General features: G+C 38.1%; 1 protein-coding gene across 7 annotated transcripts in view; it reads right to left on the reverse strand.

Moving 5' to 3' along the window:
- MRTFA (myocardin related transcription factor A) overlaps nucleotides 1-18,852 on the reverse strand; it is a 177,123-nt gene that overhangs the window by 109,004 nt on the left and 49,267 nt on the right. For all 7 annotated transcript variants that reach the window (XM_074326442.1, XM_074326441.1, XM_074326440.1 and 4 more), the window contains one exon: nucleotides 4,906-5,167. In XM_074326442.1, coding sequence (XP_074182543.1) covers nucleotides 4,906-5,167 — 262 coding nt within the window. The remainder of the gene's footprint in view (nucleotides 1-4,905; nucleotides 5,168-18,852) is intronic.

Below are 18,852 nucleotides of genomic sequence, written 5' to 3' on the forward strand. Positions count from 1 at the left end.
GAGCTCAGGGAAAGACTTGGCCTGGAGACAGAATACAGAAATCAACAGCATAGGATGGTGGTTAGAAGCCAAAGTTCTGGGGGAAATCATTCAAGGTAAAGATATTGAGTAACAACTAAAGAAGCCCTAGGGTTGAGCACTGGAGAGTAACAACATTTAAGAGGTAGGCAGAGAAAGCTAGCAAAAGGTCTGAGCAGAAGAGACAGTGGCTGGAAAGGTAGAGTTTAAAAAGCCAGGAAAGAGTAATGTCACAGATGTCAGTAGAAGAAAAGTTTCAGGTCGGAGGGAGTGGCCAACCATGTCAAATGCTGCAGAAGGGTTAAACAGGATAAAACGTGCTTATCTGATGTACAGCAAAAAAAAAAAACAACACTAATGACTTTAGCAATGAGTTTCTGAAGAGAGGCAGGGGCAGAAGCCAGAATGCAGAGAAGTCTCTAGAATGTGGGAAAGTAGAGACAGTCACTGTAAACTACTCTTTTCAGGAGCTTGACTACAAAGAGAAGGTTACAGAGTTGTTTTTCAAAATGGGAAAAGATTCAGTTGATTTATATGCCAGAGTTGAGAGAGGAAGTCTGAAGATAGACCAACACCTCTGCCCTAACAGCAACAGCTGCCTTCTACTCCACTGAGACCATCACAGCTGTCGACACCAATTTTCTCCACTTCCTGCCCAAGATATGAGGTTTGTTGTTTGCTGTCTGTCACCACCTTCACTGTCATTCCGCCTGTCCCAGAGGAATGCTGGTCCTTACTCTGCGCAAGACAAAGCCAATACCTTTGGATCCCATCCTGTTCCATCACCACAGGAACCTTGTTCCATCAGTTATCCTTTCTCTTTTTCTCTCTTCAGCTTTTGCCTCTGGACTTTTTCCCCTTAACATACAAATAAGCTGAATTCTCTGCCATTTGGGGAAAAAAGTAGAAATTAGAAATGAAAAAAGGACACACACAAAAAAACTGCTTGAGTGTCTACTATTTCCCAAAATAAAAACTGCTTCAGTTTCCATTACTTTTTCAACTAAAGATGTAAAAACAGTTCTTGCCTCTAGTGGGACAAACAAGTAAACCATTCATTTATTCATTCCACAAATACCAAATATTTATTACGTGCCCACTATGAGCCAGGGTTGGATACACACCCGTGAACAAAGTAAAGCTTCTGGCTTTATGAAACGTACTATCAAAGTGGGGAATATAGACAATAAACACATACACACCACACACACACACCACACAATAATAATAACACCTTCTAAGAAAAACAAAGGATGGAGCGTAATGGGAGATGCTATTTTAGATAAAGCAGGCAGGGAGGGCCTCCCTGAGGAAGACAGTTGTGCAGGAACTTCCTCAGTGAAGGCACAGCAAATACCAAGGCTCTGGGACAGGAACATACTTGGTATGTTCAAGAAACAGCAAGAAAGTCAGTGTGGCTGGAGCCAGAGCAGACTGAGCTAGGGGACAGAGGCAAGAAATCAAGAAGGTCAGCATGGATACCAGGGCCACGTCATGTAAGAATGATGATTTCATCGAAGGCCTCATAGGAAGACAATGAAGGGTTCTGAGAGGAGTGTAACAAAGTCTGATTTCCATTTCCAAAGGTTCACTCATGTTGCTGAGTGGAGAATTCCAATTAAAATATAGGGTGATAAAGAATGATGATAAAGGGCGTTGGGCAAACCACAAGTGGAACACCTAACACTGGTAAGAGTTAAGACAGGCTTCTCAAAGGGCGTGAGGCCTGAATATGAGTTAGCAAGAAAGGACGTAGGGGTGAGGGTCTATACCAAGGAGTTGGCAGAGATGTAGAAAAGCCACAGGAGTTTTGAAAAGGTTTGGTATTTCGATCCCTCAGCAGCAAACAGTCAAAAAATATTTTAGAAACATATACCTCTTATAATGTCTACCCCCCGCAAAAAAAAGACAACAAGAAGAAGCTTAATAAAATATTTGCATGACCTTTATGGAGAAAATTACAAAACTTTATGGAAAGACATTAAAGGAAACCTATTTAATTGAAGAGAGAAAATTAATGGACAGGAAGACCTGATATTTAAATGCATATTCTCTCTATTAACCTATAAATGATATATTTCAAATCAAAATCCCAACAAGTATACCAAACGACATGTGCAAGAATTTCATAACAGTATGATTCATTATTGCCCCAAACTAAAACCTCCCAAATATCCATCAAAAGTAAAATGGACAAACTGCAGTATATTCATAAAATGGGTTGATTATACAGCAATGAAAATAAACTACAGCCACATACAATCCAACACAAAGGATTTCAAACACATAAAAGAAACCACCAACGGAATACATGCAGCATAATTACCTTTATATAAAGTTTAGAAACAAAACTAACCCATGGTTATTAAAAGTCAGGATGGTAGTTTCCTTTGAGCAGGAAGAGAGAGTATTGATTGGCTAGAAGCACAAGGCGGGGCTGTGGGGTGCTGGTAATATTTTATTTCTTCGCTAAGTAGTAATTACACACAGATGTGTTCACTCTGTGATAACTCAACCACCAGGAAGCTTACAGTTTGTGTGTTATTCTGTATTATTGTTATACTTCGATACAATGGAAGTGTACTGGTGTCTGCAAGTTACTTTGAAATGCTTCCAAAAAATAAGATGGATTGATGGATAGACAAAAGTATGGATGGACGGATATATTATAAAGCAAGTATTACGTATAAAATGTTAATAGTAGAATCTAAGAAGTGAGCATAAAAGGGGTTCATTGTAAAAGTCTTTCTACTTTTTCATATGCTTGAAATTTTTTGTAATAAAATGTTGGAGGAAAAAGAATCCCAATGGGTTTCTGTTTGTTTTTTTGCAGAACCTTATAAACTGATTCAAAAATTATGAAAAATTAAAATGGCAAGAATAGCCAAAACCAGTTTGAAGAAGAAAAAGGCAAGGAGTGACCCATGCTAACAGATAGCAAGACTATTATTAAGCAATAGTACCTACGGTACGATGATGCAGTATGACACAGATGAATAGAGAGAGACCAATGAACAGGACAGAAAGCCTCAAAATTCCAACACACAGAGAAACAGAGTAAGGCTGGCATTAAAGATCAGTCGGGAAAAGTAGGACTATTCATTAAATGGTAATTCACAGATTAGATTAAATGAAATATAGGCAATCTTTAATAACTCACAGGGAAAACAAATATCGAATAAACAAGTTGAAGAATACATAAATACGGTTCTCTATTTTATAATAATATACATGAGGACTTAAAAATAAGAAACATTATATATTGCTTAGGAATATATTCATATGTAAAAATACAGAAATACTTGACAATAACAGATAAATGAAAAATGCTCAACTTCACTAGCTCTTAGGGAAATGCAAATCAAAAACACCATGAGATATCACCTCACACCTGTTAGAATGGCTATCATCAACAAGACAATTAGCAAGTGTTGGAGAGGCTGTGGAGAAAAAGGAACCCTCATACACTTTTGGTGGGAATGTAAATTGGTATAGCCGCTATGGAAACTAGTATGGAGGTTCCTCAAAAAATTAAGAATAGAATTACCATATTACCCACTAATACCTCTCCTGGGTATCTACCCAAGAAATCTGAGAACATTTATCTGTAAAGATCTATGTACCCCAATGTACACTGCAGCATTATTTACAGTGGCCAAGACATGGAAACAACCAAAGTGTCCTTTGATAGATGATTAGATGAAGAAGATATGCTATAAATACACAATGGAATACTAAAATAAGATGAAATACTGCCATTTGTGACAACATGGATGGATCTTGAGATTATTATGCTAAGTGAAATAAGTCAGACAGAAAAAGTCGAGACCCATATGACTTCATTCATATGTGGGACATAAAACTGAAGGCAACAAAGGAACAAGACAAAGAAACAAAAACTCATAGACACAGACAACAGTTTAGTGGTTACCAGAGGGTAAGTGGTTACCAGAGGGTAAGAGGGCAGAAGAGGGAAAAGGGGGTCAAATATATGCTGATGGAAGGAGAACTGCCTGGGTGGTGAACACGCAGTGCAATATACAGATGATGTATTACAGAAATATACTCTTGAAACCTATATAATTTTACTAACCAATGTCACCCCAATAAATTTAATAAATAAAAAAAATACAGAAATACTTGGCAATGAAATACCAAATTTAGGGAACTAGTTATCTCTGGGGATGGGTGGAGATCCATAGACAGTACGTAAGTCAGGTGGTATGTGAGTTCAGAAAAGTATTTGCTCTATTACTCTTTATAACTTTATTGAAATCTTAAATATTTCACAACAAATTATAAATGTTTTTAAAATAACAAAAGTTAGAAGCGTGCATGGTTTACAAGTAGTACTAAAAACAGTTAATAGGCTGGAGCAAAGACTAGGAATGAGGGAATGGTAAGAGAAGAAGCTAAAGAAACAGAAGGAGATCAAGTCCTACAAAGCCTGTACATCTGTCCAAAAATTTATTTTGTTTTTGTTTTCACCCATAGGGCAGGTGCTGAAAAGTATTACGCTAGGGCGTTCTCGATGATTACTCTGACAAAGTGTAGGATAGGGTAAGTTTCCTAATGAGAGAAGCTTGGTCACCATTTACTTCCTAATCTTAGCACAGTTTATAATACACTGATACTCAATAAATATTTGCTGAATTAAAGAATTTATAGAAGGAGAAGCAGAAAAATAGGAAGACAAATTAGAAAGTAATTATAATACCCCAGGCAGAAAACGCTGAGTTTACAATGATCACCTAAACTTACTATTTATCTATTTTACAAGAAATAGTTAAGATTATAAGAAACTTTCAAGAGACATGAAATAAGGTAAGGATCTATATGAAGACCATGCTCCAAACCAGGCAGTGCAATCATCCCGCATCTGCTCACCATTTTTCCGTTCACTGAGTGGAGGCAAGTTGGGGTTCCTGCCGGGGTGGAGGCCCAGGGTCAGCTCGGGCTGCAAGGACAGCTCCTGCAGTTCGTTGGCAACAGCTTCACTCTGGGGGCTGGGTGCCGCAGACAGGGACACCAGCACCGGCTCGTCATCATTTTCGCCAGCCCCTCCTCCGTCCAGCCCATTCACAGCAATGACGGAAGGGGGCAGGCACACGACACTGGAGAAATCCACCTTGGCTTTCGTGATGGCAACCTGGAAATGGAAGGAGAAACAAAAAGTTTAGAGGTCACTGTGAAGAGACTATTCCACTGAGTATATGCTGAATACTAATATTATAAATTATGTTACTGGCAAGCTACTATTATTCTTGAAAACTTTTTAAAAAGCAAGGTACCATCATTATTAAATTAGTATCCACTATACTCACAGAGTGTTAGGAGATTGCCAGTCAGATACTGTCCTCAACTATATCACTCAGGAGGACAACATAACATTTGAAATAAAAGCAGCGCACACACACATACAATGAGATAGAAGGACATAGTGGCCAAGGAGAAATAGCTGTGAGATCTATGTTAGCTTCCAACTACTAAGGGAAAGAATCTTCAGACATAACACTTAATGAGTATGCAGAAGGTATTAAAGAATCATATTATATCAAAACAATCTGGGAGAGAAAATTTCTTAAAGAAAACAATTCACAAGCCATTAGATTCCATAACGAAATAGAGAGATGTCTGTTTGATGATGGGTATTAACCCAAATACTTTAACCTCCATGAATATTTAATCATAGTACTCAGGAATAGGATATTAAAAACAAAACACCTAGCAACAGGAGAAAGAAAAAGATCTTTAAAAAATGACAAAATACATACAATATGAAAGTCTCTTCAATAACATGGGAAATAATGGTTAAGTGAATTAATATATTCATTCACCAAATCCTATGCAGTTATTAAGAATATTTTTTATGAAGCATTTAAAATGTGGAAAATGTTTTTCTAAAGTTAAGTTTAAGAGAAGTAGGATACAAAATACATACTCATATATAAAAATATTATACAGAGATAAAAAGATTATAAAGAAGTATACCAAAACACAAAAAAGGTTTTGTTCGATTAGACTATGAAACTATTTTTTCACTTATAGTTTCCAAATTTTCTGTAAAACATTTATATGCTTTTGTAATGAAATGTACGTTGCATTTATAATGAAAAGACTATTGTTCTTAATCTAGAAAGGGGACGTAGGAGTTAGTTCCCTGCAGACTTTTAGTGAGGTCTTTAGTCTAGTTTGCTTCACATGAAGAAACCAACAAAATATTGGAAAGCCATGAAATGAAGAAAGGCACTGAAAACTGAAAAAACCATCATGTTCTACCTTCATGTAAGGCTATAGCGTGCCCAAACCCGGTCGTAGTTCTGCTCGATATACCTCAGAAAATGTAAAATGAATAGGAAAATATCCTGTTAAGAGCAATTAAGACAGGGGTGACATTAAAAAGACTAAGATACTAAAAAGGACTCTCTGCTCAAAAAAGGCATGAAGAAGACTTGAGTGAGGCAACTTCAAAAGAAAAAAAAATTAGGAACTCAATATTCTATGAGGCGGTACAGGCAAACATTGGGAAAAGGATTTTTTAAGGGTTTGAACCATTTTAGGAATTACAAAACAAATACCTACTAAGGAAATCCAGAATCTAACCTTCAAATAATTTTTTCCTATCTCACCTATAACTTACCATCATTTAAGCCATGTCTGTGTGTGTAGGGGGGAAAAAAAAACACAAAAAAAACTGTTTAACATGATTAATCCATCTGGCTCAGTATTATTTGCCATTGACCCTGACAGAGTCTGTTTGCTTTCCTTAAGAGCAGCCTTTTCAGACTAAAAAGATTCAACTTTATGATATTCAAGGATCCTTTGAGCGCTACACTCCTTAAGACAGCAGTGCTCAGTACCCTTCCCGACGCTGATACATTATGTGCACACACACCTGCCCATGGATGATGGCACTAAGACATGTAGTTTTTAAAAAAACAAACAACAACAAAAACTTTTAAGTGAACTGTAGGAGGAGGGCAGTTTTAAAAGTTCAGACCTATGGGCCGGCCCGGTGGCTCAGGGGATTAGAGCTCCGTGCTCCTAACTCCGAAGGCTGCCAGTTCGATTCCCACATGGGTCAGTGCGTTCTCAACCACAAGGTTGCCAGTTCGATTCCTCGACTCCCGCAAGGGATGGTGGGCAGCGCCCCCTGCAACTAGAAAATGGCAACTGGACATGGAGCTGAGTTGCGCCCTCTACAACTAAGACTGAAAGGACAACAACTTGAAGCTGAACGGCACCCTCCACAACTAAGATTGAAAGGACAGCAACTTGATTTGGAAAAAAGGCCTGGAAGTACACGCTTTTCTCCAATAAAGTCCTGTTCCCCTTCCCCAATAAAATAAAAATAAATAAATAAATAAATAAAAAGTTCAGACCTATGACCTTCTCACAGTGGCTTCACATACAGTAATAGGTTTTCAATTAACAGTTGTTAATATACAATAAAATATTATTCAGCCATAAAAAAGGAGGAAATCCTGCCATTTGCAACAACATGGATGGACCTTGAGGTCAGTATGCTAAGTGAAGTAAGTATGACAGAGAAAGACAAATACTGTACTATCTCACTTAGATGTGGAATCTAAAAACAAACGTCTGAAAAAAACCAAAAAAACAAAACAAAACCTAAACTCATAGAAAAGAGATCAGATTGGTGGTTACCTGAGGTGGAGGTGAAGGGTAAAGACAGGGGAAACTGGATGAAGGTGGTCAAAAGGTCCCAGCGGTAAGACAAATAAGACCTGGGGATGTGATGTACAGCGTGGTGACTACAGCTAACACTGCTGTATATTTGAAAGTTGTTAAGAGAGTAAATCTAGGAGTCCTCATCACAAGAAAAAACAAACTTTTCTTTTGTATCTATATGAGATGATGGATGTTAACTAAATTTACTGTGGTAATCATTTCATAGTATCTGTATGTCAAGTCCTTATGCTATACTCCTTAAACTTACACACTGCTGTATGTCAATTATATCTCAATAAATCTGGGGAAAAACAGTTATTAAATCATGGGTTATATGAGTTCACGCCTCTTATTAGAAAACTGAGAAATTTCACCGAGATAGTAACAACTATTCAGTAGACAGACCCTGCAAATAGTGTTTGCACATTAAATGGCACTCAATAAATATTTGTCTGAACAAAGATAGAAGCAAATGAAAGATACCTAAAGTTAATGTGGGACCCAAGACAGGCAGATCTTAAGGAAAATCTGAGTGATACAAGGAATACTGCATGAAAGATCCAGAAACACTAAGCATAATGTTTGGACGTCAAGAAAAGGAACCAACAAACCTCACTCCATTTAAGTACTCTAGTTAAACTGTTGGGATAGAATCATAGTTTCATATAAAAAGTTCTTAACCAAACAGCAAAAACCCATTATTTTAGACTTAACTGATATCTGTGATAGTATAACTCAAACTAAGATTAAGTAAAATTTTATGCTATTTGCGGGGGTGGGGGGGGATAAAAGAATACCAGCAATTTTATAGTGTTTACCAGATTAAGAGGAAAAACTAAAATACTGCCTCATGATTCATTCTCTACATGATTACAAGAGACTAACACATTCAATATTAATATGTAAATGACCAGTTCTCATTTCAAATGAATTTTTTTTCATTAAAAATGGCCTGGAAATAATGTTTACTGGGTAGAGTTTCAATGTTGCAAGATAAAAAAGTTCTAGAGCTCTGTTGTACAATAATGTGAATATACTTAACACTACTGAGCTGTATAGTTTAAAATGGTTGAGATGGCAAATTTAAACATTGTATGTTTTTTACCACAATAATTTAAAACTAGCCTCGCAAGAGCTCTCCTTAAAAAATAATTTACTAAGCTAATTCATATTATTCTTTTAGCTTGAAATAATAAGTTATCTATTCTTTAAAATATTTTTAAATTTACTTTTCACTAATTCAGAACATACCTTTTTCCTTCTTTGAATTACATTATTATTATTATCGCTGAGATTCAGAGATGTGACATTCACATGTGTTACTATTCCCAAAGAGACAATAAAGATTGGTCACATGGTACCATGATTTTTCTGACGAAGCATGAAGTTAAACTGCAGAGTCTGTAATCCTAGCAGGTACTTTTATGAACATAACCAGTACTTCTAGAAAATGATTGTTTTTTAAAAGAAACTATGGGAAATGGCCCCCAAAAGAAAGGCAACCCAGGCTTAGTGCTAGGCATGAAGAGATAATGAAGAAATTTAAAAGTAATGTTTCTCAGAACACATATATTTTTAATAGATTAAAGAAAGGCGTATCAAATTCTGAAGTGACTTGGATCATGCTTATGCCTGCCACTGCCTGGAACAAAAGAAAAAGCAATTTGAAAAACTGTTTTAGTGAGTGTTCCATTCCGAATTTATTTTAATAGCTTAGTAACGGATTGAGTTCCATGTTTATAGGATCATTAAGGGCTGAAGAAGTCACTTAAAATTTTTATATATATACTTTACCACGTGTTTTTATTGGGTAAATTATATGCTATGGTGGTATTTGGTAATTTAGAGGTTTCAAAAGTTTCAGGATATATCCTTTAAAAATGCTAATATTAAACTGTATTACAATACAATCCATCCATAAAAATTTGGGGGGGGGGGATGAAATAAGCTGGGCATAACTGCTGATAACTGTTGAAGCTGAGTATTGGTCATATAAAGATTCATTATACTATTATTCTCTCTATGTTTGTGTATGTTGGATAACATTCTTATAATGTTTTTTAAAAAAAATAAGATTCTTCCATAGAACAAAGTGAAGACTTGGCAAGATATAAAACAAGGTTTCCTTTATTTTAACCTTAGAAAATAAGTCAAACAAAAGTCAAGTACAAGCACTGACAAAAGAAAATATTTAGCATAAAACATATACATTGGGAAGATTTCTCTAGCAAACACATTACGTTCTACTCATTTTTAAACCACTGACAGGAGAAAGTCCTACTAAACTCTGATGATCTAGAGACAAGATCCAAAAATGTTGAGGCACAGCCATCACGGATTACGTCTCTACCAATTCCTGGAGAGTCCTAAAATTTTACTTACAATAAAACTTGCACCAAAAAGAAAACCTAAAGGAGTAATATTTATCTCCCATTATATGCATCATATTATTTAGAAAAATGAAGAAGTTGTATCTCAAACAAAATACTTTCTTAAATGTCTCAAAGGAAGAATAATTAAAATAACCAAAAGAAAAAAATATGCATCATGTTTTAGTTCTGTAAACTTATAATTCTACCACGTCCAAGATCAAACTCTTTTTCATCACAGGATCACCAACTCCAATTTCTTTCCTGCTGATTCACATATGATCAGTAGCAGCCAGAACAAAAACGACACGGGGCAGGCTCATCTCCCACAACCCATCTGTCTCCCTCGCTGGCTGGCCTGATCCCACCTCATCTTTTCTCTACCCCACCCCCTTTTGGGGCTGCATGCCTTCTGCTGGTGCCGAGTGACATATGTAACTAGAAGCAACAGCACAAAATGTGTTAAAGAAATGGAAGAGCTCAGGCAGACAGCTGATAACTCTAAAAAAGTGTATACTAGCAAGATTCTTCATTATGCCCCATGACAAAGAGTGAGTTTCATGCAACCAAATTAAATGATTCTTCTGGGGAAAAAAAGTTTCTGTATAAAAATTGTTAATCAATTAATGAAGTTTCTTTTAGTTGGGCAGATTTTTACTTTTATTTTCCTCAATTTATCTTCAATATAGTACATTAGCCAAAATATTTAAAACTCTTCCTGTCTAAGCAGACATTTATATAAAATTAGACACGAAGGCATTTGAGAACAAGCACTATTTCTGACAGCTTACTACGTATGTACTAGGTATTGCCCAGGTCCTACAGTAGAAGGTATGGAAAATATCACGTCTTGGCTAACAAGCTACCCTTAATTCTGTCGCTACCATGCCCATCAGGGTCATGTGTCTCAAAAATTACTCAGACTTCTAAAAATGCCAAAGAAAAGGCCTCATTCACCTTAAAAATCATACAAAACCAAGTTCACTGCGGAAAGGAATTCCGTTCTATTTTTTTTTTTTTTTTTTTGACTCAAGTACCTAGATACAATACTTGACAGAATGGGAACTCAATAAATATTTTTTTAATTTATTGACTATACTAACCTCACAGCAATCACACAGCATATATATAATCAAGGTCAGCACTGATTCAGGAAAAAAAGAGAAGATGGTTCTATCACAGATAGATATTTATGATTAAACAGAAATACACAAAGATCAGAAAAAGCTTCCTGAGAGAGGTAACATTAATATTTGAGAAGTCATAAAAATGGGTAGGATTGACAGGATTCACTTATTTTTCATTCTTTCAGTAAATATCTATTAAGTAGCTACTACATTACCAGACACTGTTCTGGATACTTGGGATAATACAGTATAAAACAAAGTTCCTGCCCTCTGGGAGCTTGTATTCTTCCAGGAGACAGAACCTCATGAACAAAAGCATGGGTGTGAGAAAGTGTGGAGTATGTTCTAAAGGGGCAATCTAGTTTGCAGACGGCATGGTTCAAGTACAAGTTATATGAGATGTGCCGAGAATGGCAAGCTGAGTTTAGCTCTAGGAAGCAGGGAGTGGCATGACCAAACCATGTTTTAGAAAATTAATATGGCAGTGGAGTAAATTCAGTACTGGAATGGACAAAAGGAATATGAGGTTGGGGAAAAAGTCACGAAGCTACTTCATTAGACAAAGTATAACGTGTTGAGATCCTGAATTTGGATAGTAAATGTAGAAAGAAGGGAATTGCCACAACACAGAATCATACCTGGCACAGAGCAGGAATTCAAATCTGTGTTGAATTAATGTTGAATGAATGAGACAGATTTACATGTGATAGGATGGGTTTGTGTTTGGCTGTGGGGGTGAAGGCAAGGGAAGTGGTCAAAGATGAATCCTTGGTTTTAAGCCAGAGTCACGGCAAGAACAGTGACTGTTCACAGAAACAGGGAAGAAAGGAAAAGGAATTTTATCTGAGGGGATGATGAATTTGATTTTGGATACTGGGTCCAGGAGCCAAAACCAAAAAATGGAAATGATATTTGAGTTTCCATTACGTGCATGAGAAGGAAAACATGGAACTGAAGGTAGAAAGATAGAAACAAAATGAATACAAGAATAGGAAGCGAACAACAGAAGAAAGTAGGGAGAGAAAGAGAAAGAGGCAGAGATATTGCTATAAGGGAATGATAAATTGCTATCAGACCTGACTGTTGATAAATCAGGAATTCCGACTCTCAGATTGCCTACTTTGGGTCTTAGACTATCCCTCTGACTCCTAAAATTATCGTGTACAGCTGAGTATCTAATTTCATACCAGTACTTTCTACTCACACTATTTTAGAAGATCAATAAAGCTGTAACTTTATAATGCCGAGGGGCAACCAGCTGTCCCCAAACTTAAAGACACAAGTAAGCTCAAGGACTTATCAAAAGGACATGAACTTACCAGCTGGAAGCAGCAGAAATAAATAAAAACAGAAGAAAAGTAAAATATGAAGTTTATTCCCCAGGCTCAACTCCTTTTCTACTGATCTCTTCTACACTTTCTCAACAAGCCCCTGCCAGATACCCATAGCTTAGAACATAACCTAACAGTGCTGGGTACACATGCAAACACCTTCCCTTAACTGAGTGATACAAATTGCCTTTCAGTCTTATGTCACCTAAGAAGACCTTCTGGGGTGGACCTGAATTCTATTAATTCACTTCACAAATATACGTGGGAAGCCCAACAAATGTATACACATTTGAAGAGATATCTTCTATGTATTACTTTTCGAAGTTGAATTGAATTATGGTAGTGATATGGGAGACCCCCCACACACTATGGGAATTTTAAGTCTTCTTTTCCCTAGTTTCTTAGCTCCCTAGTTCCTGATCTTAATCCCTGTTCAAATCAGCTTTTCAACCTTAAACAGAAAATTGTTCCTAGCCTGAATCATAGGAAGTCCCCTGCCCCCTGCTCCAGGCCGTTCCAGGTCCAGCTCCTGGGTGAACAATGACACCTGAGTGACCGGTTAAACCAGAGAAAAAGGCCACAGGCTCCATGAAGCTAAACAGAATTTCTATGTCACAGCCACCTTGCGTCATGGCTGTGGGTCCTGCTTCTTGGGCCAACACTTTTAAGTCTGTTTAACCAAATCCTTCTCTCCTCATCTAGGGGCCGATGGGCTATAAATGATGCCCCAGCAGGACTTCCAGTACATCCCGTCCAAAGAGGTCAACCCGGCCTTCCGGGCGGATCCTGAGACCCTTCCCCTCATCTAAGATGAGATAGGCCGAGAGTTCCGTGAACCCCTGATAGGTAGGGACAACGGCCACATTCAACAGGAAGCAGATACAGAAGAAGAGACCTCTTACCCCTCAACTTCCCATAGAGATTTATGGGGATCATGCTTGTCAAGAGAAAATGAGGCAGGCAGTTAGAGACAGGAATGGGATATCCAAACATTCCTGCATGTTCGACACGACCTACGGAAAGTGATTGCCCAGAAGACCTCCCCTCCACGCCCAGATCTTTCCCTTATCCACTGTAGCCATCAACCCCTATGAGGACGTGAAAGGACACTAAATACCTAACTGTTAAGAGATTGGACTGGCCACTCACACCTGCGCAGTAAAGTCTAGAACAACCTTCACCTCACCTTAGCCTCATTATACCATCATAATGTCATACGTATGCCCGGAAGTTCATTAATATCATACCAGACTGAATTCTGGGAAGGAACATATGCAGTTTAAAAAGATGAGGTAATAGTCTCCTGTCGATCACAGGTGCCAATCAAGTGGCCCCCACATCTAGAGAGGAGCAGCCCGTTCTAAAAGGGAAGGAAATAGGGGCGGCCAGTTAGCTCAGTTGGTTAGAGCGTGGTGCTAATAACACCAAGGTCGCCGGTTAGATCCCCACATGGGCCATAGTGAACTGCGCCCTCCTTAAAAAATAAAAAATAAACATAAATTACGGACTAAAAGAAGGAAATAAAAACTCCAAGTCCTCGCCGGTCAGCACCTTTTGAGCCACGCTGTTGCTCAGGCCCGCTCCTATCCCTTGGGAGGGTACTTTCTCTTCTAACAATGACGCCTTTTGAGTCACTCTGTGGCTCAGGCCGCTCCTATCTCTTTGGAGTGTACTTTCACTTCTAATAAACTGCTCGTTCACCACTGCCTTGTGGTGTCCTGCTCAATGCTTTGTTCAGGATGCCAAGGACCTGGACACGCGCCGAGAAGGGCCTGCTCTCCAGTAACAGTAGCAATGTGTAGTATGACGTTCACTCAAAAGATGGCATTAATCAAATGAATGCTAGCGTCACCATGCGACAGGCAGGACAGGCAAAGAAAATGGCGGAAGGATGGTTGTTAGAGGAGCACACGACCATTTCCAAGCGGTATCTGGAATTCAAGAATGTTGTGGAAGTACAACAATGGAGGCGTGAGTCTGCAACAGAACCTCCAACACGCCTAACAACTACACGCATTTGTGATAAGTCTGAGACGCATGGTACTGGGTGTGATGTGCACACGGGAAGATCCGGAAGGACTCGCACAGCAACACGTCCTGCTGCTTCTCCTATCGTGTTGGAACCGGTTACTCTGATGGGAACCACTTGGAGCACCTCTTGTAATTGCAGAAGTCAAACTGGGTGTGACTTGTATTCATCGTTTGTTATCAGTATATATTGAGTATTACAATTTTAATAGATTTTTCCTTTCTTAAAATGTGTATACATTTTTTTTGGCACCCTCTGTATACTGATCATTATTCTAGGCACAGGGAGTGCAACAGACAGAAATACCCGATTTCATGGAGCTTACATTATAGTGGGAGAGACATAAAAGCAAATATAGAATAAAATAATTTCGGATAACTATAAATATTATGTGTGGGGGAAGGGTAGATAACTTAGATTAGATGGTCAAGAAAGGTCACATTGAGAAGGTGCTATGAGAGCTGAGACTTGAATAATAGCCAACACTTAATGAGCACTTAACTCTAAGTGAGACACTTTATCTGGATGTATTTAATCTTCATAATACTAAAGAGGTACTTACTTATATTAATCATTTTTTTACATTTGAGGAAATGAAGGCCCTGAGAGGTGATATAACTTGAACATGGACACTCAAGCTTCAAAACCCAGGCCCCAACCACTACACAGTCTGACTCAACCAGAATGTGACGAGAAGCAGCCAGCCATGCAGAGGAAATAGCAGGTGCAAGTTCAAGTGCCATGAGGTGGGAATTAGCTTGGCATATTCAAGGAACTGAAAAACCAGCACAGCCAGAGAGCAGAGCAGGAGGGGAGAAATATATTCTATGAAAAATTGGATGCCACTGGGAGGTTTTAAGCAATGGAGTGATATGATCTGATGTATGTTTTTAAAAGATCACTTTGGCAACTGTGAAGAGCACAGAGTATAGGGGAACTTGTTCACCTTAGTCTTCAGCCTGACTTTGAGTTTGGTTTTTACCATTCCACCTGGCCCCTTAGTAACAACTACAATAATGTTGTTTGGGAAAAAGTTACCATCTGTGACCTGTATCTTAATACATCATATCACCAAATTTGGTGATATGACATTGAGCAAGTCACTTTGAATAAAAATAGATTGTTACTAACTGTCCTGCTATCTTAAAGAGCTTATGAGAAGTTATTGTGAAAAGTACAGTGTTTAACTACAAGGTCGTATTTTGTTGCAAACATTTAACATAAAGTTGATAATTTGTCTTAAGCGCTCCCCCCAATTCCTCCCTCCACAAGGCTGCTTCAAATTTAAAGCACTATTTTGGCAAGATGACATTATTACATTCCCTGAACTATATTCATGCCCACGAACACTACAGATGTGCTTTCCTTATGATTCCTAATTCCTCTTCCACAGTGTTCAAACGCATTCCAATTTTTAAGTGTGAAAATATCTAAAACTTGGCTTTTAGAGATTTCTTCTCTAAGAGAAAGAATAACGGATGTTTAGAAGTCTACGTACTATGTATAAAAAAAGTGAGTACAGGGGCGGCCGGTTGCTCAGTTGGTTAGAGCGCAGTTCTCATAATACCAACGTCCTGGTTCGATTCCCACATGGGCCTGTGAGCTGCGCCCTCCACAACTAGATTGAAAATGGCTTGACTTGGAGCTGATGGGTCCTGGAAAAATACACTGTTCCCCAATATTCCCCAATAAAAATTAGAAAAAAACAAAAAATAACCCTGAGTACATTTAAATATGATCTAAACATATTTTATGTATTCACCTACAAAATTATGTAATCTGTCATGAGACAATTTTCAAGTTAGGAATTCTTCTGTCACTTCCACTCCTACACCAAAACCTTACACTCCAATAAGCCAGGACAACCTGAAGTGTTACCAGGCCACAGTATAGAAAATCTGCCATAAAGATACTGTTCAGGAATGAATAATATGAAAAAGACTAGCTATTTTTGAACATATTAACTTTGGAATGAAAAACTTGTTGAGACAAACCTCACCTAGGATGAACACAGGTAACAGTTGGGGGAAAGGGAAGACATTTACAGTATTGTGCTTTGTTTCCACACTACAATGAAGCATTTAAAGGGAAGCTGTTTTCCAGTGCCAGAGCCTCATATCTTTAGGTTTCCCAATGAGCTCTCTCAACATATCTTAAAATTATGCTCGCTCTTTAAAAAAGGAGCCATGAATATTTTCCTAAATTCTTGATCAAATATTTTTAAACACTGGGAATGAAATATCTTGCCATAAAAAAAAATCCAGAAACTGTCACAATCTTGTAGAACATCAAATCAGTAACCCACACTCAGAGAAAATGTACATTCAAGAGTAGTGTGCCTTAGGGGGCGGCGAGTTGGCTCAGTTGGTTAGAGCGCAGTGCTCATAACACCAACGTCGCTGGTTCGATTCCCACATGGAGAACTGTGCTCTCCATAACTAGAGTGAAAAATAACGGCTTTACTGGAGCTGAGCTGCCGGCGGGCGCCCGGTTGGCTCAGTTGATTAGAGTGCAGTGCTTATAACACCAGGTCGCCGGTTTGATTCCCACGTGGGCCAGTGAGCTGCACCCTCCACAACTAGACTGAAAAAAAAAACCAAATAAAAACTCAATGACTTGACTTGGAGCTCATGGATCCTGGAAAAACACACTGTTCCCCAATGTTCCCCAATAAAAATTTTAAAAACAATAATAATAATAAAATACTTAAAAAAAAAAAAAAAAGACGAGTGTATGTGTGGATAAAGCAGAGAAGGCCAGGTTACAGCTCAGAGAAGCTACGAGGGCTCCAATGAAGGACCTTCAGGGCACTGTCCACACCTGTGACAGCACTGCAGCATCAGAGCTGAAACACCAAGGTATATCACCAGCATACTTGTCAGTATTCATCTGATTACACTTTAATTACAAAAGCTAACTTATTAATTAAATCAATCTACTCTGACAAGATCAGTTTCCATACAAAAGCACTGGCTCTTCACAGTATTCAGCACAGAGTTTGTGTCTAAAAATGCATTTTCAATTGTTTGTGGTCATTAAAGGCTTCAACGAAGGTAGAACCTCTGGAAACAATGAATCTCAGCAATTTAAATTAAAGCTCCTAAGTCTTGGCTTATTAGTCTTCCCTACAGATAGCCTCTTGCTTCAAATAGTATTACTCTCTGACAATTAATATTTCTAAAAAGGAGCTGAGAATTTCTGATGGAATAAAATGTAACAGACATTATTAAATACAATTTTAACTTCAGTACAATTACATTTGAAGCTTCAACATAAAAAGGGAAGAGAGTAGAGGCAAAGAAATTCATTTCCCAAACAAAGCAAATAATACAACAAAGTGTTCTGCAAAGTACTGTGGGAATTTCCACATCATAGCTATATCTAAAAGCAATTACTATAGAATTTATAAAATGCTAAGACGCACAGCAGTAGTAGCAGCAGTCAGTGCAATGCATTTTGAAGGCACCCATGTAGGCAATAAGTATGATGTGGACAACAAAGAAAAGAAAAGGTAAATGCACACCAGCATAAAAATCTTAAAATATCTTGTTGGTGGCGTATCTTAAAATGGAAAGGTTCTAAATCAATCAAGGAGAAAGGAAGCACACTGGTGATCTATATCTACAGAGAAGAAAGTATCTAAATGTAGTAACTCAAGTCCTAGATGGCATGAAAAAAAGAATACAATAGGAAGAGAATGATGAGCCTTTTTAAGTATCAGTGACTACCAATAAGCAGGAAGTAAAAGAACCTCACCCGGATCCCGTGGCAGGCACGGGAGGTTGCTGCCCAATATCCACTTTCCCCTTCTTCCTCAGTAACAGAACATCTGAACTTTACCTAAATGCATGCCAGAATAAAGACTGCATTTCCCAGCCTCTCCTGCACTTAGGTGTGGTCTTGTGATTTGAGTTCAAGGCAATGGACATGAGTAAAAGTATTAATTGTGATTTCCAAAAAATGTCCTTAAAGGAATGGGGTACATCATTCTTTGGAGCCTCCTCCTCCTGGGGCTGGGATGTGGATGAGGTGCAGGAGCACAAGCAGCCATCTTAGACCATGAGGAAGACGCCGCATGTTGAGAACGACAAGGCAACAAACATAGAAAGAAACTGGCTGACAGACAGTGTGGAGCAGCAACCAGCACTGGCTTGCCCATCTCCAGACTTGTTTTATGTAAGAGAAAAATATACTTCTATCATGTTTAAAGTCACTATTAGTTTACTTTTTTTTTGTCACAAATGGTTGAAATGAGCCTAGTACAGAATTTGGTGCCAGGAGTAAGA

Source organism: Rhinolophus sinicus, linkage group LG02, assembly GCF_036562045.2.
Source record: "Rhinolophus sinicus isolate RSC01 linkage group LG02, ASM3656204v1, whole genome shotgun sequence".
NCBI lineage: Eukaryota > Metazoa > Chordata > Mammalia > Chiroptera > Rhinolophidae > Rhinolophus > Rhinolophus sinicus.